Source organism: Symphodus melops, assembly GCF_947650265.1.
Source record: "Symphodus melops genome assembly, chromosome: 8".
Classification (NCBI taxonomy): Eukaryota; Metazoa; Chordata; class Actinopteri; order Labriformes; family Labridae; genus Symphodus; species Symphodus melops.
In genome coordinates this window covers 3,797,352-3,821,919 of record NC_136698.1, presented here as the reverse complement: position 1 = coordinate 3,821,919, position 24,568 = coordinate 3,797,352, and the positions used below count along the sequence as shown (strand labels likewise).

Below are 24,568 nucleotides of genomic sequence, written 5' to 3'. Positions count from 1 at the left end.
CACATTGAGTGTTGTTTTAGGCTGTTTGCCTGCATTGAGTCAGTGTAAACGTAATGTCAACAGTATCTCTTTCACAAACAAGAATAAAACAAAAAAACAAAAAGCCAATATGGTTAAACAGAGAGAACGCATGTTTCCTCCTCATCTCACTGGCATCCCTGTTCGTCTCTCTGCAGAGTAAAGCCAAAGAGCTCCCCCTGTCGGCCGTGCGTTTCATGGAGGAGCTCGGGGAGTGCTCTCTGGGGAAGATCTACAAGGGTCACCTGTACCTGCCGGGCATGGAGCAGGCGCAGCTGGTGGCTATAAAGACCCTGAAGGATGTGACGAGTGCCCAGTACTGGAGCGACTTCCAGCAGGTACAAAAAGGAGCCTCTGCCTCGGGAGCTTTACTTCCACACATTTTATACAAGATAGGAGTCTGTCCGAGCGATTTAAACAAACCACAGCCCTGAAAACACCTGAACTTAAAACATCAAGTAACCATCAGGATTCTTTCCTCTAAGTATTCTTCTTGTATTTTAATGTTTTTTTGGGGTGGGGTTTCCTTCCTTCTCAGGAGGCAGCAGTGCTGACGGAGCTCCAGCACCCTAACGTTGTGTGCCTGCTTGGCATGGTGACTCAGGAGCAGCCCGTCTGCATGCTCTTTGAGTTCCTGCCTCAGGGAGACCTCCACGAGTTCCTCATCATGCGTTCTCCTCATTCTGACGTGGGCTGCAGCAGCGACGAAGATGGCACGGTGAAATCCAGCCTGGACCACGGGGACTTCCTGCACATGTCCATACAGGTGGGATAGGAAACAGAAACTGAAGTCGTTGTCTTTTGGGGGGATAATATCAGTGTAGCTTCTTGTAAAGAAAAAGACAAAGTTGATTTATAAGTAACTCCATACACACCGAAACTCCCAAAAATCTCTCTTCTTAATGTTTTCTGTCTGACTCGTCGATCTCAGGTGACTGCTGGGATGGAGTACCTGGCCAGCCACTTTTACATCCACAAAGACCTCGCGGCTCGGAACATTCTGGTGGGTGAACAGCTCCACGTTAAGATCTCTGACCTGGGTCTCTCCAGAGAGATCTACTCGTCGGACTACTTCTGCCTGCAGCCTAAAACTCTGCTGCCCATCCGCTGGATGCCGCCCGAGGCCATCACCTACGGCAAGTTCACCACAGACTCCGACATCTGGTCGTTTGGAGTCGTGCTGTGGGAGATCTTCAGCTACGGTCTGCAGCCGTATTACGGCTTCTCCAACCAGGAAGTGATGGAGATGGTGAGGAAGAGGCAGCTGCTGCCCTGCCCTGAGGACTGCCCGCCAAGGTACGCTCTCTTTTATTCTGCTAGTCAGCGTAAGGTTGGGAGGAAAGTGTCAGAATCTGATTTAATACATTATAAGGAAAACGCACAGCCCATGACAGCTTGACTTAAAAAGCCAGAGGCTGTATGGAGGCTATAGGAGCTCCCTCCCTGGGCGGTCCTGGTTCTGATCTGATCTGTGGCATCATTCCCTCCTCGCTCTCAGCTCCCTGGTTTCTGACTCTATCCACTGTCTTCAGCCCAAAATAGATAAAACAAATACAAAGGTCCAGAATGCTTCACATACTAAAATGACAAACACATGATGTGAAAACTAGAAAGGCAGCACAATTTAACTTTTCATTTTTTATTTACTGACCATCTGGATGTGCGTGTCTTTTGTGATTTTACCTTTTCACTTTCCTAAATCGTCTTTGCAAATTCACATTCAGTCGCCAAATCCAAACTACAAGAAACCCTTCAATATAAATCCCAGTGTCGGTAAAGAAACAGTTTGTCACATGTTAAATCATTTCTTCTGAACATAATGTTACATGAATAAACGCCACAAAACCTATGAATTGAAATGTCCTTGCACATGATTTCTATCTCAGTGACATTAGATGTAAACTGTATTGGGTTTTCTCATTTTTAACAATGAAGACAACAAGTCCCATGATGCAACACTACTTCATGAGTGCTTTGATTGAGGGACCATCAGCAGCAGAGAATCAGAAAAGCTTGACGTTAAATTGCCTCCTTGCTTTGTCGTCTCTCAGGTTTTATGGTTTGATGACTGAATGCTGGCAGGAGGGACCGGCACGTCGGCCTCGCTTCAAGGACATCCACGCCCGCCTGCGAGCCTGGGAGGGGATGTCATCCCACGCCAGCTCCAGCACGCCTTCTGGTGGTGGAGGCAACGCCACCACCCAGACCACCTCGCTCAGCGCCAGCCCAGTCAGCAACCTCAGCAACCCTCGCTACGCTGCCGCCGCCGCAGCTGCTGGGTACCTGTATCCGGCCCAGGCTATGACCTCTCCAGGCCAGATGGCGACCATTCCAGGCTGGACGCCCATGGCTGTGTCCCAAACGCACCAACGCTTCATCCCCGTCAACGGGTACCCCATCCCGCCAGGTTACGCAGCTTTTCCTGCCCACTTCCCTCCTCCTGCCCCGCCAACCAGGGTCATTCAGCACCACCTGCCTCCTCCCAAAAGCCGCTCCCCGAGCAGTGCCAGCGGCTCAACCAGCACGGGTCACGTCAGCGGCGTGCCGTCCACCACGGGCTCTAACCATGACGCCAACACGCCGCTGCTCTCCCATTGCATAATGCCAGGGAGCGGCGGGGGGCCGGTTCAGATGTATGGACACATTTCTCAGAAAGCAATGGGACAGCTTGAGCACCAAACATCAGCGCTGCTCGCTGCTGATTCTGACATGCGGATGTACAACGACTCGGTCATCACAGCAGACCTGTAGATAAAAAAAAAAGAAAAAAAGAAAAGAGGGACACTCACACTTTCTGCACGGGACCCAAAAAAGAGAAGTTTCACTTCTCACTCAGGGACCCGCTCTGACAATTCAAACAGAAACGGACCTGTACGCACGTTCAAGTGTGCAACAAACACTGCCGCAGCTACACACACACACACGTTCACACTGCTGTGTGGCGTTTTACTGCCTTCGTGTTTAAAGCAAGTGTACTTAACTACCATGGTTTGGAAATGTTGTGCTATTATTTTAACCTCTGTGTAAATACGGTACATAAGTCCTGAATGAATGACACACGAAGATATATATTCAGAAGAACTTTTTTTATTTGATACGTTTTAAAGGTGACAAAGTAGCAAAGTCCATCCTGTGTCCTTAACGCGTCGGATAAAAAATAAGGCAAGAATGTTTCATGCAGGATGTGAAGGCAACACTGACATTCATCTTATGACCTGTAGGGGGCATCGCATTCGCCACACAAATACAAAAGTGCTGTGCATTCGTCTGAATGAGAGAAGAAAATGCATTCATCGACGGCATGGGAACAGCAGCCTTTCTTAGAAGAAACAAACATGCATCGTCTCTGTGGGTATCAGGATGTCACACAAACTGAAGGGCTACATGTGACATCTGCCAGAGTGCGTCTTCAGCTTCACACAAAGTCCCCTCTGAAGTGACTGAGTGTTTTGTTTTTTTTGAGTGCAACTTCAACATATCTTTTTTTGCAGCATGGACTCAAGCCTCCAGTTGAAGAACAAGAACAAGAAAGCTGGGCGTTCTCCTGATTGGACGATCAATTCTTCCTCCATTTTCCTGTTTTTTTCCTGTCTTTTACAGCTGATGCTTTGTCACCCCCCCCCCCCCCATAACTTTCAAGCAGTCATGCATCCAAGGGCGCCCTCACATAAGGCGATCTGTACCGTGACCACGCGCTTGGAAGACGTGTGCTTCTACATGTGCAGTTCTTGCACAAGCACGAAGCATAGAAAGTCTTCATTATCCACAAGTGTTTCTGGTAGTTTCTGATCATAATGACTCAAAATATGGTACAACGTCATCAACACAGCTCTCATGTTCTTTGTGTTGTTCTCCAATGTGCAGACATGAACGCGACCGTGCGTCACTTTATTATTTTAGCGTCCGCCTGTCTTGTAAATTAAGCCCGCTTCCTAAAGCCATGCGTTGCATCACGGGGCTTGCGTGCTCAGGCCCGGTTTGTCCTGGAGCAGTGTGGAAGTGCAGGCCAGCGAGGGGAATGGAGAGCTACGGGACTATCTGGCCTACTGTGAGTGCGCCCTGACATAGAAAGCTGGCTTCACAAGTATCTACTCAACACGCCTCCACAGATGGACTGGTTTGTTCTCAGGGTTCTCAACACTTTGTTTACCCGCGAGGACTTGGGTCAATTTACTGTCAGCAATGTAAGCTAAACTTTCACCCTTTTTATTTCACAATCTGGACATGTTTCTTTTAACCGGAGAGGCTTTTGAGTATTTACATTTTGAAGGAACTTCACGTTTTTATTCACATCTTTATGTCTTCTTTTTTTTTTTTTCTGAATCTGTACTGTGCAAAAAGAAAACCAAGCCTGCAAGAGACGGCGGGATGAAAACAGTCAGAGCAAGGAGAATAATGTCACGTTAAAGGAACAAGCACTCTGATGATTCAAACGTGTCATGTGCTTTCATTTCGTCCCACTCTGTGTGAAAAGAAGAAACAAACAGGGCAGACAGCGTTGGTTCGATTTGTTTCTTAAATCAGTAAATAGTTGGGTTTTTTTTTAATTTGACACCAACTCTCACTGACACGTTGTTCATTCAAACAAAGGTAAGAACAAAACCTATGTGTCCATCTGTCTGGTAAAGTACAGCTCTGTTTAAAACCCGACATGTTCAGTGATCATCAGTGGATTTGGATGCATTCACTCCCGTTTTCATTTCTCAAACGGTATAAAGATGTTTGTGTGCTTGGGAAAAGATTCAGCCCTGATTTCACACAATGCCTCAGAAGCAGCTGCATTGAAAACAGAGCCGGCGATGTAAAGTCAGATCAGTGTAGAAGACACTCACTGGTTGTAAAAGTGAGCCTGACTGTTTGTATTGCACTCCAGTTAGCGTTAGGTTAGCAGTGGCTAAAGCAAAGTAAAAATGCCTTTTCCAAACGTCCATGATGTCTGTGCAGGTCCTCGGCCGTCCAGCTCGATTTGAAGCTTGATCCTAACGCAACCAGTTCAGTTTGTGATTGATTGATGAAAGACCATGTCCCACACAGAGTTCACTACAACAGATGTTCTTTATTGTTGAGAGGCATATGAAGGATGCTGCAACTTCAAACACTTCAATTCAAGTCCTCACAGATCCTTCAAATACATGCAGATACCTCAATCCCAGCGCTATAGTGTGAGCTGCATCCTAGGTCAATTGTCTTTAAACTGTCTTCACAGCTGTGCAGCCACCTTTGATTCTGTAACATCTGCATCGATTCTGTATTTGCAACATGAGCACATGATGATATACTGCCATATCTATTACATTTTAAGTTAAAACAAGGATTGTGGGGCACCTGGCGCCCCATTTACTGAGGCCATCGTCCTCCAGGCAGGCGACCCAGGTTTGAATCCGACCTGAGGTTCCTGTCCCACGTCCTTCCCCACTCTCTCTCTCGCTCTCTCGCCCGCTCTGATTCCTGACTCTGTCCTCTCTAACAAAAGTTCAAAAAGGCCATAAATAAACTGTTTAATAGAAGACGAGGCTGACAGTCTGCAGCAGGCAAACTGAAGGGAGATCTTTGTTCGTCATGGTTAGCCTTTTTGATTTCTTTTATCTCATCATTTCTTTGAAGCACATCTTCACTCTCCAGCGTGAAAAGGCTTTCTGTGGACTAATCCAGCAGTGCAACAAAAACCACTTCTACACAAGACTGTGAACCTGAATCTTGTCTGGGTATTTGATGCGTCTGGCAATGAAAAAAAAAACAACAACTGTTGTGCCTTTTTAGTTTCATTAAAGATCCATTTTTACTAAAACATAAAATACAAATGTATATTTCAGTAAGAGTGTAACCATTACAGGAGGTTGACATGCTTATCTTTTTGACCAACAGAGGCCTTGACTTTGTACTTTCTCTGAACATTTTTTGCACAGATGTATGTTTTGTATTGCAAGATCCTGAATTAAATGATGTTGTTTGGTAAACCTTGCACTGCACAATGTGTTTGTGTGTGTGTGTGTGTGTGTGAATACGCTCATCAGGCCAGCAGGTGCCTCTGGCTGCATGTCAACAGGTGAGGCAGGAAGTAGGAGGCGGTACCGTCATCAGGTATCAGCTCTAGGAACTCTGCAGGGCTCATCTCCATGGCAACCACAACCAGCGTCTCTGTTGGCATGACAATAATCAATATATGAAAAGTAATTCAGGTCAAAGTCAAACAAAATAAGACCCAGTGTCACTATGACAGATGTCCTTCGAAAAACAACAAGGCTATCTCTTAGATAAGATAAATGAACGCTGAGGTAAAAGGTCTGACTCAGAGAAGGAGTATTATATTTAAAAACATTGAAATGCTTCTACCTTTGAGAGCAGCTAATAGGATGCTGTTGTCTGCAGAAGCTCTGGTCCTGTTACAAAGCTCTGGCAGCAGCTTCTGCCACCACAACACCTTCAGACAGACGACCACAAGAACATGGTAACAACATGGAGACACTCAGAGCATTGTGAATAAACTTAGACTAGATGTATTGATTCGATAGCTTGATATACGGTATTGATCTCCACAGTCCTAGGTGTTGCTCAGTACGTACCATGTTCTTGTCTTGCAGCTGGTGGTTGGCGTATGCTATGATGGCCTGAGGACATCGGTCCAGCAGCTTTTCAATGCTGCTGCCGTACTGCCCCCTTCTGGTGGCACAGAGGAGGTGCAGGCTGAAGCCCCACAGGGTTTCCTCGGACAGACGCTCCAACAGGGGCATAACGGAGCCGACAGAGAGGGACGGGCCGCACAGGAGCGACTGCAGACATGACAGAAATACAGGAGGGGTTTATATTAGAGACACAACTCTTTTATTTATTTATTTAAAGTTTATTTTTCAGGCACTTTATTGTAGAAAGGACAGAGGATAGAGTCGGGAAGTGGGAGAGAGAGTGGGGAGAGACATGCGGGAGAAACGCCACGGGCCGGACGCGATGGCGGGCCATCTGCGCGAGGACTGTTGCCTCACTACGTGAGGACGCGCGCAGTGCCACTGCGCCACCGGCACCCCCGACTAAACTTTTAACACATTAAATGTCTCATCCTTTGACTTTAAGAAATTGACAAGTTGTCAGTTTACAGTTTGTCCCCTGAGCTTGGACACAGCAGCATTCTGCAATCATACATTACCTGCAGTTTGTGCAGCGCCTCCTTGTGTTGGAAGCTGATAGTGACAACTGGACTGAGAACAGTGAGCCATGGGTACAGAGCGCCATAATGGGAGCACGAGTTGATCTGTAACACACACACACACACACACACACACACACACACACACACACACACACACACACACACACACACACACACACACACACACACACACACACACACACACACACACACACACACACACACACACACACACACACACACACACACACACACACACACACACAAACATGCTGCTCAGCTGTTGGGAGTCATGTGGATGAATGCACTCTTATGGCAATATATACATTCAATATAAAACAATCTATGCACACATTTAGTTTTTAGAAAAGCTGATATTTCACATTAAAGTTTGAAGAAAATTGATTTCAACAAACAAACTTGTTCTACTAATAATCCACTGGTGTAATGTGCGGTGATTCATCGTACCAGATCATCAGCGCTCTTCAGCGGCTTTTGTCTGCAGAGATTAAACGCAGGCTCTTGGTGAGTTTCCGAGTGTGTGTTCGTCAGCCGCTCAATGTACACAGACGCCACTCTGAACAGAAGCTCCTGGATGACCGCTTCCTGCGAGGACGCCATGAGCATCGCCTCCCAGAAATCCACCTCTAAGCTGTTCTCACAGCCCAGCTCCTACACACACACACACACACACACACACACACACACACACACACACACACACACACACACACACACACACACACACACACACACACACACACACACACACACACACACACACACACACACACACACACACACACACACACACACACACACACACACACACACACACACGTATTCTTTTCCTATTTACCTTCTACTGTATGTTGAATCTAACAAAAAAAAGAAGACACTTAACAAATGGTGATGTCAACCTGAAATATGTGATCCGCCTGTTCCAGCTGAACTTTGTTGTTTTCATGAAGAGCCACCATAGCAGCCACCAGCAGCCCTGGATGAGACTTTGCCAGCTGACGGGTCAAAGCTGTGACTCGGACGTGTGTCTGCTGACCTCCGATCCCGCCGTGAACCAACATCCTGGGCTCCTCAATGAAGCTGTACACCAGCAGCATCTGAACACACACAGTTCTACTTCTTACGACTGAGAATTCATTATGACAATTATATATTAAAACGGTGATCCTGCACGATATGAAAGCTATTGTCCAGGAGATCAAGCAATGACGTCTCAAAATGTGCAATGTGTAAAGAGAAACTCTCACTTTGGATTGAAGAACATCTGGATGTTGTAACATTGTACTACTAAGTTCAAGTCATTAGAAACGTCAAAAATAATCCTGTCTTTGAGTGTTCATCAAATCGAAATGTACTCGACAGAGAAGACAAACGACTGCTTAACGACTTGAATAAACATGAATTATCAAAGGGGGGAACTTTTTTTCAAAGTCACGTGACGTTTTGTGTCAGGTCAGCTGAGGAGCACATCGCCTTTAAGACAGCTTCATGGAGAGCTGTCTGTGATATTAGTAGAGTTTTAACTTTCTTTAAAACCTTTATTTAAAAATAAAAACGTTCTTATTCATCCCTTTGCGAAAGGTTTACTGCCTGTTTTTTACTTTCCAGTTTATTTTGCTGCCTCTTTAAACACTTTGATTAATGTGGGATTTGAAGAGTTCATAAAGATATAACGATAATCATGTTTTATATACAGATTTATAAAGATAAATTCTTTGTTTCTAAACAGGAAACATTGTGTTCCATATATCGTGTTAGTAAAGTCATCAGTTTCTCTCTCATTTGGGAGCACACCCGTTCTCGTTCTAACCTCTGCGTGTCTTTCCATCAGCTGTGTGTACTGCGGCAGGTCGTCCATGAGCAGCATCATGGTTGCCATGGTGATGGTGAGTGGGACCGACACACCGGCTGTGTCCTCCAGGTTTTGTAAGATTTGCAGTGTCCGGGCAGGACTGATGTTTGTCATGGGCGGGCTTGCACATACGCTGACGAGTTCTGATGACTCTGATTGGCTGAAAATGTCTATGACCTCATCAGCTGCTTCCTACAAAAAGAGACTTCTTGAATTCGACTTGATCTTTATTCATCCCATTCAGAGGATGTTTTGAAGTTTGTGCTTACCTGACTGAGGTTCTGCTCGGTTTCCTCTAACAGGTAATGCTTCAGGTAAAACAGGAAGCCGGGGCCGTACGAGTGAGGGCTGCTGGGAAATGGGCGGTTCCTGGCAATGACCTCCGTGACCGGAAGACCTGACATCCTGTAGTACGGCAGAGCCAGGTGACAATCCTTCTGACTGCCCCTTACAAAAAGGAAATCTTAAATAAGTACTGAGGAAAGTCAATCTTTCAACACAAAATGATTCACCAGCAACGGTAGGTGTCACCTGCTGAAACAGTCTCCCAGCTGAGCACAGTTCTGACTCAGAGCCTCCTCCAGCTCTCGAGTGTCCGTCTGTGCAGCCGTCTGTCTCTCCGCAGGGCCGTCTCTCTGCAGGGACACCACCAGGTAGTCCTCACTGTCCTGCAGCTGCTCCGAGTTTTGGAGTAAGGAGGCGCGGAGGAGGAGGTGAGCTTCACTGAGGAGGTGACGGAGGCTTTGTGCCTGTGGGTTTGACTCTGCATACCTCTGGCTGTATTCAACCTGACGCACAGACACACACTAACAGTTAAGGGTCACATATTCTCCTCCTGTTCAACCCATTTAAAAAGGTGTCAGAGCTCCTCAAACGTGTGTGAAGTATCTTGTTGTAAATCCACTCTTGTCCTGTATTTAATCCTGTCTATAAACTCCTCTATTTCAGCTCTGCTCAGAACAGGCTGTTTCTGTGTCTGTAGCTTTAAATATAAATGAGCTGTGTCTGACCAGGCCCCTCTTTGGAAGGACGCGGTTTGCCCTGGCTTTCTTACACTATACGTTATATTGCTTACAGTGAGAGGGCAGACCAAACACCTAGCTGTGGGAGTGTCACCCACCTGGGGGAGGGGTTACTACCCTTTGTGATGTCATGAAGGGAAAATCTCCACGGCCTGTTTGGGAATGCAATTTTTTTGAAAAGTGGAGCTGGCAAAAGACGGAGAGGATGGACTTTTCTCTTAATTGATGGGTTTGAAGACAGACCAGAGAAACCTTGTTAGAAAAACATGAAGTGGATTTTTTTTGCATAATAAAGTGTGACCTTTAAACACAGTGTGCTTCATAACTTAAAGAAACAGGGTCAAGTCTTTCATATGCTTGGGTATTTTTCCTTCCTGTTCTTTTTCAGATAAGATAAGATAATCCTTTACTCATCTCGCAAGCGGAGAAATGTACAGTGTTAGAGCAGCAAAGGAGGATAGCAGAAGAAAATCACACAGTGCAAAAAATTAAAATAGATAATAGAAAAATATGCATCAAAACAATAGTTAAAGAGTTAGTAAAATATGCATCAATTAAAAAGCTATGCATATTTTACTAGCTCTTTAACTATTGTTTTCCCCTCATATTCCGATGTTTTTATCCAGGTATCCTTCCTGTAATGTAAGTTTACTATTACCAAAAGGCTAAGTGAGAGTGTCTTTGTTACCATCTCTTGGTACAGTGTGAGCGGGGACACAGTGTCGACCACGTAGATATTCCATCCATGTCCTGATGCGCTGATTCCTTTGGACGAAGACAACGCCCACTTCCTGCTCCTGAGGTCAGAGGTTACAAAGAAAGAAGAAAAAAAGATCAATTCTCATGGATATGAAGCTGAATCCCTAAAAGTCTGATCTACTGATTCAGCTGATTAATTTGAAAAGATTTTACAACACTACAGAGTAATGACTGAATCTGTGAGCATGCACTAGGTCAGATCTAAGTTTGTGATTCAGCATGAATACTGATTTAAAGTTAGTAGAGAAAACAATGACTTGGCTTTTCATTTATGGAAAGATAATCAATGACATAAATTCTTCTCTGCTGTTTATTTTGTCTCGGCTTTCACTTTGACTCAACAACAAACGTAAAATGAAAATCTGCATCACTGTAATACTTTCAGTCAACAACAGAAAAACATGTCACATGTACACACGTGTCCACACATTACATTTTGATACCACACTGAGGTCCAACGCTGAGACGCTGAAAAGCAATAATCACCTGTCTGCACAGTTAGAGAAGTGACACTTAAAGACATTTGAATGTTTCCAGGTGAACTGAATGCTCCGATAAAAAGAAACATCCTCCTTACTTTGAACAAACAGAAAAACAATGAACGGTGTGTGTGAATGTGAAAAGAAAGCAGGAACCTGGACTACAAAGTTAGAGAGTCAAATAAAAAATGAGATTAGTTGGTGAGCCAAATGTCACACACACACACACACACACACACACACACACAAACACACTGAGGGCAGTTAGGCAGGTCATGGTTAGATCATGTTAAATCGCTAAAGACGGGTATGTTGTCACTATCGATCGATCACTAAATCTTTATTTCACGAACTGTCAAACAGAAAGATTTGACTTCCTCTTTTCACTTTTTATTAATAATTAAAACTTTGTTTTAAAAAGTTTTTAAAGAGTTTTAGCATTAGCATAACGGTTGTTAACATCCATGCCATTAAAGCATCTGTAACTTCTCCATCAAACAGTTAGCCTGAGAGAGATCTTTTGATTCATGTTAAACCTCTCTGAAGGTCTCCATGAGGCAGACGTCGTAAAGAGGGGACTCTTTCATCGAGCAGTACGTTTGGTTAGTTTGAACTAACGAGCTACCTCGTCTAAAGGTTTAGTTTCGATCAGCCTCTAAAAAAAGCTTTCCGAGGTTTCACTGGTGATGTGGCTCGGGCTGGAAATGACAACAGACACTTAGAGGGGGGGGTGGGGGTGGAGGTCAGGGTGTTGGGGGGGTGGGGGGGCTTTGTCTTACAGGAAGGGGCGTGATAGAAGGCTCTCCAGAGCCGGCGTGGTTGCGGGATCGATTCCCACCGCCAGGAAAATACCAGTCAGCATGTTGTGTTCTTTCAACTCGCTACAATAACAACACACACACAGTGAACAGGTTTATGAATGCAGGTAAGCCTGCTTGTTATAAAGGTTAGAGTAAAAAGGTGTATGACCATACAGGTGTGTGTTGCACTTTGTGTATTGTGTGTGTGCGCGTGTGTGTTTTTGGGTTGGACTCACAGGCCTCTGCGTTGTGCGCCGCGCTCGGTCTCCTCTGACGTCTCTGCGTCAGCGGTGGACAGCAGGATGACATGGCGGCGGTAAACACACACTGAGCGCAGACCGATGAACAGCTGCATCCTGAGCGCGCACACCTCCAGGTTGGAAGGTGGGCAGGCCTTCAAACACACACAGACAATATCCTCATTATGCAAAAAAAAAAAAGCATACTGTAGTGTGTATTAATGTTTAAGAGGATTTATGGTTTAGACACAGCACAAAGGGTTGACCCATGACATTGTCGAGCAGTAAAAACATGGAAAACAAATGAACAATGTTGATGTTTTCACTGGCTGAATTAGATTTGTACAGTAGCTTAATGTTCATGTCTATACTTCTGCAGGATTTTCAAAACGGATCCACCATCATCGATTAGCGGATATTCAAACTATCAGCATTCCTACCTTCATGGTGGTATCGATGTAAGGGTCTTCAATTCTGGCTGCAACTGCAGCTAAGCGCACTGTGAAACACTGCAACGCATTTCTGCCAAAGAGACCAAGAAATACGATGATTTTTATTTTATGTGCAAAAGAAAATCTCTCTACAGCAGAAAACATGCTAAATCTTAAATCAGTTCAGTTCACTAAGAGGTGAAATAGCATCTGTCTCAAAGCCAACCGCAGACACACTTTGTGATGACGTGCAGCAGGTGGTCAGTAAGCACCGCCTCCAGGACCTTTTCTGGATACTGATAGGTCGAGAGAAGCTCAACTCCGCCCTTCAGACTGTACAGGTAGCCGGCGGAGGGGAGGGAGAAGAAGCAGAACACGCAGGCTGGTTCCTCCAGAGTCTCCGACTGGTTACCTGAAGAGAACGATATAAACAGGGAGAAAAAAAAAAGTTACATCTTCCGGAGCCTTCATTCATCTGATCGAGTCACACAATGATAATGTCTCATACCCATCTGTGTATCATACAGTCTGCAGGACTTACTTGTGAACAGCGGGTAGAGCTGCAGGGAGTGGAGGTGAGTCTCGTCCTCACTGCAACCCTGAAAGTAGTCCGGGCTAAAGCGTCTGCGTGACAGAGGGGACACTGGTTAACCTTTGACCTCACTGAAACAGCCTCACAGTAGAGCGCTAAAGGTTGAGAAGAGACACACACCTGAAGAGAACATATGTGAGTGTGTACTGTCCTCTGTCCTCCAGTCCGGTCTTTTCAATGCTCACAGGGATGTCACAGTCTTTAGCTCGATCGCCGAGTAACTCCTGATGTATGGAAACGACCAGGAAGTCAGCCTGGTCTTCTGGAGGTTCAACTGCTCACGCACACACACGCACACACACATTACTCAAGAAGCTAGACTAAAAGCTTTCATTCAAACGTTGTGTCACTGATAGTATTTCCTTTTCCTAATAACTAATTTCAGTTTTGAGTGCGGCTGTGTGCATCCTTTACTTGTTTCTGAAGATTCATCCAGCGCTTGACCTTCAGCTGATGCATCCAGCTTCAGGACGAGAACCTCCAGCTCCGTCCGCACCGCCACGTATCCTGCACACAGCGACACCTAGCGGGCAGAGGAGGTAACCGAATCACAGATGATGTTTTCACCTCATGTGAGTCAACGTGGCTGTTGTATTTGCTCCTCACTGATGATATTTCAATTGTTTAGACAACTGAAGTAGAATGTGTTACCTCTTCAGACAATGTGTTTATAAGACTTTTTTTGTGTGTGTCTACTTATTTTGTCGTATTTTCATCAAGTCTCTGATAAAAATGTTCAATACCGTCAATTTGTACGATCATTTTTGAAGAGATCAAAAAGCAGTTTAAAAGTTGCAGAAGTAAAAGAAGGAACACGATAAAATAAAAAAAAGGATGTGTCCTGCTTGAATGTACCTGTGTCGGCTTGATTATTGGAAGATGCAGGATGACTGAGCGCTCAAAGTCCAGGATGGAAATGTTCTGGTTTGAAGTTGAGTTCTGACCTGAGAGGAGGACGAGAGGATGGATCAGCTGGAGCAGGAAGCCATGAAAGAGTCAAAACCTTCCACAAAGTCAAACCAGGAACAAGGACTGCTAGTTAGCCACGGCTAGTTAATATACACAAAGTCATTTATACAGCAGCGGTTGGACTTTAATTAGATCTATGAGTGCCTGCATTTATTGTCCTTGAGAAATAAACACATAAATAAACACAGTTACGTTCCTAGTTAACACTGACATTGGAGCACACAATCTTTTCTTTAGCCTGATATGTTTGAGTTACCTTGACTCTGACTGGAGCTCTGCTGAGTGTTCGGCCAGGTGCTCTGAACGATCTGCTGACTCTGACTCTGCTGTTTGTTTTGTTTCCAGAGAAAAAAAGAAGTCACTGCATCGTGTAGTATAACAAACAGAGTCCACTTCTTGTTTTTCATATGATATGCCTGATGAGGCCATAAAAGCCCATCATTAATGCAGCACATTTCACATCCAAACCACTTTTACGTGACTTCGTGAAATGTTCAAGACGAGAGAAAATGGCAGATTTGATTTGTTGAGAAATGTCATCTCCTGAAAAACACTGAAACTTATCGGTGATTTCATGTTCTACAATTCAGACACTTTTATCCAAAAGGAACAAGAAGGTCTGAAAAAGTCCCAGCTTTCCTCTCGTTAACCTAACGTGTTGTTGCTTTTTACACAGTGGGTGTGTGTGCCACTTGTTGAAAGAATAACAGGAGTCATTTCTGAATAAACAGGGAATAATATGATATGAGGGAAACAGACTCAGAAGGTCTTCAGAGGAGGAAAACTCCCACAGCTGTAGTGTGGTTTCTTACCAGGCTCTGCTGGTTCTGCCTCCTCAAAGTGAACAGAACCAGAGTGTTCTCACAGCCGACCAGCAGGTCTCCTGTCACAGAGCAGCACGCCACAGCCACGGGACGCTCTGACAGAGGGATCTCAATGATCTCCATCTGCACCCCGCCCCGCACAGACGCCCCACGCAGCAGGTGTCCCAGCAAACGTACCCCGACACGGGCCTTCTCCTCTGCCTATGTGGAAAAAGAAATAACGGTTACTATATTTACAACAAAAAAAAAAAAACAGATTTAAGAGGCCAAAATATGGTTGAGTACGGTGCAGACAATGCCTCTTATAATGACATACAATGTTGGAGGTAGTGGTTTATTGAATTTTTTTGCACACATGGCAAAATAGTATGTACCTGGTAGCGCCAGTTGGTGTAGGCTCTCAGGTAGGTGGCGCTGTTCTTTTCTTCGATGGTCACCAGGTAATCTCCTGATGGTCAGTGAGGGAAGGAGAAAGGAGTGAGGATGTTCAGTTCTGTATCTCTCAGGGACATAAAAACGTACTCTCTGTTTGTGAATACTTGTTTTCATATTTTCAGAGGCTGGTGAATAGAGGAAAAGTTTTGACCTATCTTGCTGTGCTGGATCTTCCTCACAGAGCCCATGGTGGCAAAGCGGCAGATGAGAGGGCAGCCCTCCTGCACCACGCTGTAGGCCTCCACCTTGGTTCAGATCAACATGTCATAACCCAACAAAGTCAGAGATCTGCAGAAATCCATAGCTTCTAAAAAGTTAACTCTTCACGTTGTAATGACATTATTATATTACAATAAAACATTTTTTAAAAACAGATCAATGATGGCTTAGAAAGTATGTATAGTTTAGGTAACCTTGCATCCTCCAGTAGCGACGACAAACAGGGCTCCACCTCCACAACAGACCAGTCCAGGCTCCTGCTCCACCTGAGACACAGAACATGAAAGTAGAGAAGTTCAGACGTGATATGAATACAGATCACTGGTGATGATCACATGAACATAGCTTCACTAATTGATCATTTTACCTGTACTATCTGCTGTGAGGAGAAAGGATGGCAGTTGTAGACGTGCACCATTTTCACTTCCTGCTCTCGTCAGTCCAGAGTGGAAACGTAATCGCCTGCTTCCTCGTCTTTAAGAATAGCTGTGCAAAGTATCAACTCCATCCATTTGGTTGCTGAGGGACGGTTCATTCATTAGGCCACGAAAATGAAGAGACTTTTAAATGTAGTTACTATCTCACAACAGACAAGACTCTCGGAGCAGGCCTTGATCAGCTGCTGTCATCAGCACTCAAACTTGGAGTAGCACGAGGGTGCGTCCTCGCACATCTGCAGTTCACTTTGTGCACCAATGACTGTTTTAATCATCATGATCATTGTGAATTCATTTAAATGTGCAGATGATGTTGTTCTGATGGATCTTTGAAACGACAATGAGACTAATTACAGAGCTGACTGCATCTGTAGAGCCTGACAGCACCTGTGACAGGGTTAGCTGTTACTATGACAACCAGGCTCACTTTGCGTCTTCTCTATTATCTTGTCTTGTTTGTCAAGTAATAATCACAACCCGACCTTTCCAATTTCATTGGTTGATAATGGTTGAGTTAGAAGACTTTTTGGATATAATGCAACAAGAATTATAGGTATTTGTAACTGAATTAAATTATTCATGTATGTAATAATTAATAAATGTTCATTTTTCACCCGTTAACTGGCTCTTTAAAAACCTCCCTTTCTGTTATCACAACATACTAAAAACACCAATTACAAAACTTTATTTAAAGTCAAATCTGTCTCTTTGGGTTATTCAGTCCAAATACAACATACGTTTAAAGGTTTTCTTCAGCTTTCCGTGTAGACTAATAATCCGTGTTTTTAATCGATGTCACATGCAGCAGTCTTGTGAGCAGAGGAGGGTGTAACAATCCCATTCAAATTCACATTATTTCCCCTTTAATGCATTCAAACTGAAGTTACACATCCGCTAAAGTTTGTCAAGTTTTAACAAGAGAAAGTATCAACAACACACCTACTTTGCGGCCAGGTTTTTAGGTTTCTCTTCTCTTCCTACTTTCGCTTAAAAACTGCTGCAGGGTATTGATCTCACGCTGCACAGTAGGAAGTGACCCAACATCCACAACAACCAAAGACCCGCCTACTCCTTTTTTCATTGGATAATGTTCCTGTTCGTATCGCGTTCGACGTTTTCATTGGTTAATAAACTGTCATACTCTGAAGAGCGTATCATGGATCATGGGTCTAAGGGGTGGACCAGTCTTTTTGTTTTTTTCGAAACATATCCTTTATTTGGCTGTAATATCTCGACTTGTGGACCATAGACTAAAGAAGTCATAAAGTACAAAAGGAGTATGTTTAGGCTTTAAAAAATATATAAAAGATAAATATCATACTCACATAGGATAAATAACTCTAAAGTGGCAGGTATATGTATGACTCTTTAGAAAAATAAAATAATTTATACCAAAAATAAAAACAGAAAAACTATTTTGTGATTTAAAAGGGTGTTTGAGGTTAAAACGTGTCTCAATATTTTTGCACACTACCCATGAAGTCACTGAATATGTCCAGATGGTATTCAGTATCTTCTCAATGACTTGCTTTTAGGACCTTCATCACTCATGTAACCATGAGCCTCCACATGAAGCTCACATGACAGTTTGTGGCTCTCCATAAATAATATATATTGATGTGTAATAAAACTGTAAATCATTTTGAAACTCTTTTAAAAAAGATGTGGCAATTTTCCTGTAAAATTATTTAACTTCTTTTGCTGTACATTTACAGGTACATCTCAATATAAGTTACAGTGGGTTCGACTTATAAACATTTAGAGATAAAGATCAATGCATGGATGTAAATCATCCAAATTACCATCTCATTGATGCAACATTTACTGATTCATGTTTTTATTTTAACTAGCAAAAGTATCCCAACATCCTTGGCCTAGCTGATTTAATTGTTGGTGTTATTGCTTAATGTACTCAAACTCAAAACCCCTAAAGAAGCACTGATACACAATGAGCATTTACATTAAAATGCCACTTAATGACACGCCAGATAGCCTCGTAGTTATGTAAGGAGGCCATCATCCTATGAGGGCGGCTCATCTCTCATCCCTGATTCAAACTCAATACACTGTCAATACAGGCACGAAAGCCCTAAAACAACAACAGAAATATTTTAAGTAAAGGTTCATAAGACTAATAGTGTTTTACTGTTTGATGTAATTATTTCAGCTGAAGCTGACATGACATTTCCACAGTTAATGAAAGTTCCAATGTTCTTTTCCCCACAATTTCAAAGTGTATAAAATTCTTCATACTCACACATCTCAGTCATTAATCTACAGATCCTGTCTCATGAAAACAACACCACAGTAAGATGTTCCCTTCCAAGGTGCATTTTCAATTCAAACGTCATACAGGAGGAGAATTCCACTTACAATTTGTACATAGTGATTTTATTTGAGAAGATTGGATAGAAAAGTCACTAAAGTCAGTCAGTGCAGAAGCGTGGAGGAGATCAGTGTCAAATCAAACGTGTGCCATGATCAGCATCTTCATTTACTTCTTGTTTGGCCGTCCATGAAATCCTTCGCTTCGTTTATCTTGGCAGCTAGGTAGGGAGATCCACCTGTGACACACACATGCACACAAACAAAGACACACACAGTGTTCACGAGACAGTTTGGCTGAAGACAGAGAAGTCCTCTGTAGAACTGCGTGAATCACATCCTATTACAACATACTTAAACATTTGTAAAAGAGTCAATGGTAAATGAACTTGAGCTTGTACAGTGCCTTTCTACTCTTCTGACTACCTAAAGGGTTTTTTTTACACCGCAGGTCTCATCTACACATTAACACACTGATGGCAGAGGCTGCTGTGTAGTGAGACTGAGACTGCTGAGACTGCTGTGTAGTGAGACTGAGACTGACTGAGACTGACAAAAGTAACTAATCACATTTGTACAAATTTCTACACTGCTGAGGAAGCAGCGGGAGCAATTCAGGGTTCGGTGTGACACTTAAAATCCCATTACCTCTGTCTGGATGGTTCAGGACCATCAGTTGTCTGTGAGCTTCTCTGATCTTATTCTTGTTGGCTGTGGGGCTGAAAGACAGAATATATTATAGTTATTTATAAACCTTCAGCCGACATGTGGCCCTGGACAGAAACATGTGGAAAGAGTTTTTTGTAAAATTGGGGAAAAGTGTCCAAATACCTGACACCTAAAACCAGGGAAGCTTCTCTCTTAGTCATCTTTGGTTCAAATCCCCCTTTATAGTACCCGCCTCCGAAAGCCTGCAACAGACACAGTAAACCAAACATCTGGATGTGTCCTCACACTCGTCTCTGACCAGAAAAAGTGTTCACACATTGTGGACATGACTTCTTACCGTCTTGGGGAAACTCTGAAAGGCTTGTTTCATCTGAGGCTCCATCTGCCTCATGGCCTGCATGGCATAACGACCTAGAAGAAGAAGAGAGAGAGGGGAAGCATGCAACATATTGATATCAAATTGCTGCATGATGTAAAGAATATTCAGACGGGTATGATTGTGATAACATAAACAATAAGTTGAAATCATAATTTCAGCGCCATAATGGAAATTCTCTAAAAAAAAAAAAAGACATTCATTGACATCTGTAAAACACTCATAGCCCAGGGTATCTCAGGGATAGCACAGTTAGGTGTTTTCCAGCTGTTTTATCACACGTTTCCCTTTCTCAGAACAATCTGCACTTTGACATTGGCTTCAGAGAAATTGCAACTTTGAGACTAGACCTTCATGATATGAGAAAATATTTGATCAAATTGTTAAAGATTGCAAACAGACTTCAGAAATTGTCCCAACAAATGGATTTAACTTCAAACAGCTACTTGTGTCAAGGTGACTGGTCTCACCACATACAATATGTTTTATGCCCTTTACATTTTCAATGCTTAGTAACATAATGTTTATCATAATGCTGGACATACCTGCAAACCCAGCTGCAGCCAGAGCCAGTCCCACTGCCACCATGGAACTGGCCTGAGAGAGAAAAAACAAACAGAGAGCGGAATCTCAAAAGCTGTACGGCAACGTAAACACACGACTAAAATTAAGCTAACTTAATGTCGGTAAATCAAAGGGTAGACACCTGTGGTTACGTCACGTATTTCTTGTTCAAGCACTGCTAACATTAGCATAGCCATTTAGCAGGCACATTAATTATATATTCGGTAATTTCCTGGCGATGCAATACACGTTTATGTTCATGTCAGAGGTAATGAACACAAGAGGCTGACCTACCATGTTTATGTGTCACGTTCCGCAGTTGTAAAATACTAAGACCATAACTTTTGACCTCTCATGTTTTCATAGCACAGGCGATCATGTGTGAGAGCCGGAAATGGGTAGAGAACTGTCGCAAAACCTCATCTTGCTGGCCCCTCCTCCCCCGGTCAAACGGGTAAACTGATGTCTGGCTAAGTAGAAGACACACACGCACGCACGCGCACGCGCGCGCACACACACACACACACACACACACACACACACACACACACACACACACACACAAGGCTGCCTCATTGCCCCTAATTTTATCATTTTAAACAGCTGCATTAATGTATGTTAATGCATGTTATTTAACACTCGTGACCTAGAGGAAAATATAATTGCATTTGGACATAATACTGAGTGGAGGCCCATGAGCCTACCACTATGCATCTTCAATAAAAAGACAGATGTTCTTCTTACATGTGTTCATTATCCAATAGAAAGTTGTTCAGCAATACGTTTCCATTAAAACTAATTGTGGATTTGTATTTGTACTTCTTCTAGCCATCCAGCAGATGGTGCTGTTTGTGCAATTATAACCTCGTATCTTCTTCATTCGCACTTACCACTAACATTATAGTACAGATAGGAATCACTTCAGTCTTAAACAATCTCATCTATGTCATGTACACGAAGATGGCTTTATGCATGTACTGATCAGTTCTTGTTTTGGTTCATTTTGGTGAAGGCTCCTTTTTTCGGAAATGCAGCAATATGCAAACACTTCTGATTTTCCTTATGTTTTCATTTAATTGTACAGGACAGTGGAAAGAGTCAACTAGGGAGAGAGAAATTAGTAAATGACGTAGGAAATGAGCTACAAACTGTACTTCAACCGGAGATGCCTGCTTGGAGGGATAAAGCCTCCTTACATAGGGAGCGACCTAAACACTAGGACATCAGCGACCCCAGACAGGATATTTTTAGTAATGTATCGAGTAAATATATTAATAAAGATGTTTGCATTGCATAGAGAAAGAACAACCAGAGTTTGGATCCTTTCTCATCGTCCCGTGTGGATTGATAAAAAGTTACTGTTTTCATTATATTGTGTGGAGTTTTATTGAATTGGACTGCAGAATTAAAAAAAATCATAACCTTATGCAAAAATAAAGCTCTTTTGGGTGTTTGAATATAACTCAAACGCCGCACCTTCACCAAAAACAAATTCTTGAAAACTTTGGTAATTGGCTGTTGCATTAGCTCGCCGATACTGCGGTAAAAAACAAAAAACAAACAAACAAAAAAACGTTTTTGTGTGGGCGAAGAAGTTTAGAGGCTTTGTGGGGCTAGATTAGGTCATCTAGGTCCTCTCAGGTTGTCTCTCTCTCACTCCCACAGATAAGAGGACTGTAATCTTTCTCCATGCTGATCAATAAACCTGATAGGAACTCCATCCGGCCAGCTGGCAGTGACTAATACTGGGGCGGGCTGACTCCTAAAGGTCCACAGTGATGCCTGTGTGTGCGAAACATGGACAGGAAAAGTGTGTGAAAATGTTTTCTTTTCCAAACAAGCTCTGCAATACAGGCCTTCTCTTTGTGGCCTACTGTTTAAATGGCCTTTACAATAAAACGGTTACATTGACCCTAAACAATAAAAGTAGGCTACTTTGTAAAAGACCCATAATTCATCAAAACTTAATTAAACGTGCACTAAATCACTCTGAAGGGCCTTATTGTTTCCAGTTTAATATACTTAAAGCCCCCACACCCTTGATATGTTGTGATTTTGCATACAATAAAACCTGCCAGACATTGAGCAATGACAATGTGTTTATTTGAACAGACAACATATTTTTTTCTGAGAAAAAAGAAGTTAAGAAGTTAACATAGCTGACATTTTGACTTTCTCTGTGTTTTTCTTTTGTCGGGGAAATTGTTTTGTTTTTTTTTCTTCCCTTTCCCCCCCCCCTGTGTTGTTAGACCACATATTTGCTTGATAATAAAATGCACAATTTAAGTAGGAATCAGCTTCCAGGGTAGGCAAATGGTCAACATATCGTCAACAAATATAGCAACAATTTTTGATTTAGGCAGATTAGCTTAAAGTTAACTTGTTCAGTTGTCTGGTCCATTTTTTTTTTCTTGAGATTTGCTTTACATCAATAGGAAAACCAAGTTACAGAACTTGCTATTTGCTTATAAACACTGTTTGTGTCCATGGGCAAATGAAGATCTTGTTGGCGAAGCTGTTAACATAATGCAAGCAGGCTAATTTTGACAGAATTGTTGGCTTGCTAATATTTTCAGTTGATCAAAATGCATATTAATTGTGACTGAATCACTATTATCAACAGAAAACACAAAAATAACTCAAACTAGAATGCTAATAGCTAGCTTAAATTGATAGTTACAGGTACTACTCAGTAAACAGCTAACTCTTTTTCAGCATAGTCATAAATCAATAAAATGTTGCATCTAACTGGGTGTCAGTGGTTTCTAACCAGACTCTTTACTGACAGCTGTATGTTGTTTTGGCTCTACACATAAGGTTTTAGCCTATATTCATTGAGAGACGGTCACAGGAAGTTTTATCTTGTTTGTTCTTAGTTGGCTACTTATCCGCTTCTTAGCTAGGCTACTTCATCTGTTGGCCTTTCGCAGACTCAAGCAGCATCACATTACATACCCAGATGGTAATTAGACAAGAAAAGTTCTGATTGTTATCCCTATAGAACGCCTGCTGGTCCCTTTTTTTTGTTTTTGTTTTACCCATTTGACATTCACCTCCTAAAACCAAAAGTACCAGGGGGCAAGGTTACAGTGCTGGCTGTGTCTTTTCATTTGAACTTGTTGCATATGACATGAATGTTACATCAACATTTTACAGGTTGTAGGCTACACTGAGTATGGGATCTTTTTTTTACAATCATAGTGCAACAACTAATCATTTATTTCGCTTCACTTTGAATACAGTTCAGCATTTACAGCAGCATTGTGTTCTCTTTAAACCTACTCTGTTTGACTACTTTTGACTACTGATTTTCCTGTCTGATCTCTCTTGGCTTCATACTCATAGGCCTACAAGTCAAACTCTGATCAAAATAACATCATTGCAAGGAGAACCTATCAAATGGCAGAAAATGTGGGAGATTTCCTTAATTTTGAGAAAAAAATCATGATAATCGAGGACTACAATTTGTTTAGTCTGTGTTGGAACTGGATATTTTAAGCAAATTTCTGACTGTTAGAAATGATGTGATGGACTATACTTCAGAGTGTGTATCAGTAGCTATCTAACTATTATCAAACATGCAAACTGATGTCTGATGAAAATCTGCTATCTGATATGCAATTTGAAACCAAAATAATGATTCTTGATAATAACATGTAGTATCTGCTTTTGTGTGTAGATATGTTTAAATTGATCTAAACAAGACTTAACTGTCTCCAGATAATAGATAGAGAGATGCATTTTGGTCTGTGTGTTCTGCCTCTATCACTTCCTACTGTTTTCCTACACAATCAGAGCCCATCACTCAAACCCATACTGGACAAGACTTAAAACTACAAATGGAAACCACAGCATTTAAGGCATCAAAAAAATGTAATTTGTGGACAAGTAAGGATTGCATCATGGGTCATCATTTATTAAGATTCAGCATAAAACGGTAGAATCAATTGATATGGATTTTGTAGTACAAAGAGTACTTTCCACCGTGTGTTTCAGCAGGCTTTGGCTGTCTGTGGGGCAACAGTCAGTTTGGAGGGCAAAAAGGACACCACCAATCATCTAACAACATTTTACACTTTATTTAATTAGTCACTATTAAAACTAGCTGCATTTGAGTGCAATTAACACAGCATCATGTAGGTTGTTTCTTGACTCCAACTTAAAACTTGCTATTTAAGTTGTTAGACGGACTGTTAAATTCACACAGAGACACGATTCTTGGTAGGAAGTCCTTAATTTCTTACGGTTAGCAACAGTGAAAACTCCAAAAAATTAGCCGTTGCTTCCAGAGAGGGTCCTGGATTTTGGAGCTTGGCCCATTGTCTTGGCTATGCCAGTTTAATTTTGTTCAAACGGCTTACAATCCAAAGACATGCTTGTTAGCCTTATAAGT

At 42.6% G+C, this 24,568-nt stretch overlaps 3 protein-coding genes across 6 annotated transcripts in view; 1 reads left to right on the top strand and 2 right to left on the bottom strand.

Moving 5' to 3' along the window:
* ror1 (receptor tyrosine kinase-like orphan receptor 1) overlaps positions 1–5,975 on the top strand; it is a 127,140-nt gene extending 121,165 nt beyond the window's left edge. Inside the window, exons 9-12 of the mRNA XM_079351431.1 lie at positions 177–356; positions 557–784; positions 950–1,314; positions 2,070–5,975. Of these exons, the coding sequence (XP_079207557.1) occupies positions 177–356; positions 557–784; positions 950–1,314; positions 2,070–2,769 (1,473 nt within the window). The 3' untranslated portion in view covers positions 2,770–5,975. The remainder of the gene's footprint in view (positions 1–176; positions 357–556; positions 785–949; positions 1,315–2,069) is intronic.
* On the bottom strand, positions 5,055–17,308 carry hps3 (HPS3 biogenesis of lysosomal organelles complex 2 subunit 1). 4 transcript variants are annotated; one of them, XM_079351425.1, is made up of 24 exons: positions 17,185–17,308; positions 16,172–16,323; positions 15,999–16,070; positions 15,737–15,830; positions 15,525–15,598; positions 15,139–15,351; positions 14,583–14,652; positions 14,213–14,301; positions 13,772–13,880; positions 13,478–13,631; positions 13,307–13,389; positions 13,003–13,177; positions 12,775–12,856; positions 12,332–12,489; positions 10,746–10,854; positions 9,567–9,823; positions 9,305–9,482; positions 8,994–9,227; positions 8,083–8,280; positions 7,631–7,834; positions 7,160–7,264; positions 6,582–6,788; positions 6,352–6,439; positions 5,055–6,156 (listed from the first exon to the last, which is right to left on the bottom strand). In XM_079351425.1, exons 2-24 carry the CDS (start codon positions 16,220–16,222, stop codon positions 6,029–6,031), a joined length of 3,132 nt encoding a protein of 1,043 aa, XP_079207551.1. In that variant the 5' UTR covers positions 16,223–16,323; positions 17,185–17,308; the 3' UTR covers positions 5,055–6,028. The 4 variants fall into 4 exon arrangements, with proteins under 4 accessions (XP_079207551.1, XP_079207553.1, XP_079207552.1 ...); XM_079351427.1 differs by having other exon boundaries at positions 9,305–9,476; XM_079351426.1 differs by having other exon boundaries at positions 14,583–14,649.
* Positions 17,309–18,610: 1,302 nt separating this feature from the next.
* On the bottom strand, positions 18,611–20,621 carry dnajc19 (DnaJ (Hsp40) homolog, subfamily C, member 19). Its single transcript, XM_079350915.1, has 6 exons — positions 20,470–20,621; positions 20,157–20,208; positions 19,573–19,646; positions 19,398–19,477; positions 19,215–19,285; positions 18,611–18,805 (listed from the first exon to the last, which is right to left on the bottom strand). Exons 1-6 carry the CDS (start codon positions 20,470–20,472, stop codon positions 18,732–18,734), a joined length of 354 nt encoding a protein of 117 aa, XP_079207041.1. The 5' UTR covers positions 20,473–20,621; the 3' UTR covers positions 18,611–18,731.
* Positions 20,622–24,568: the final 3,947 nt, after the last annotated feature.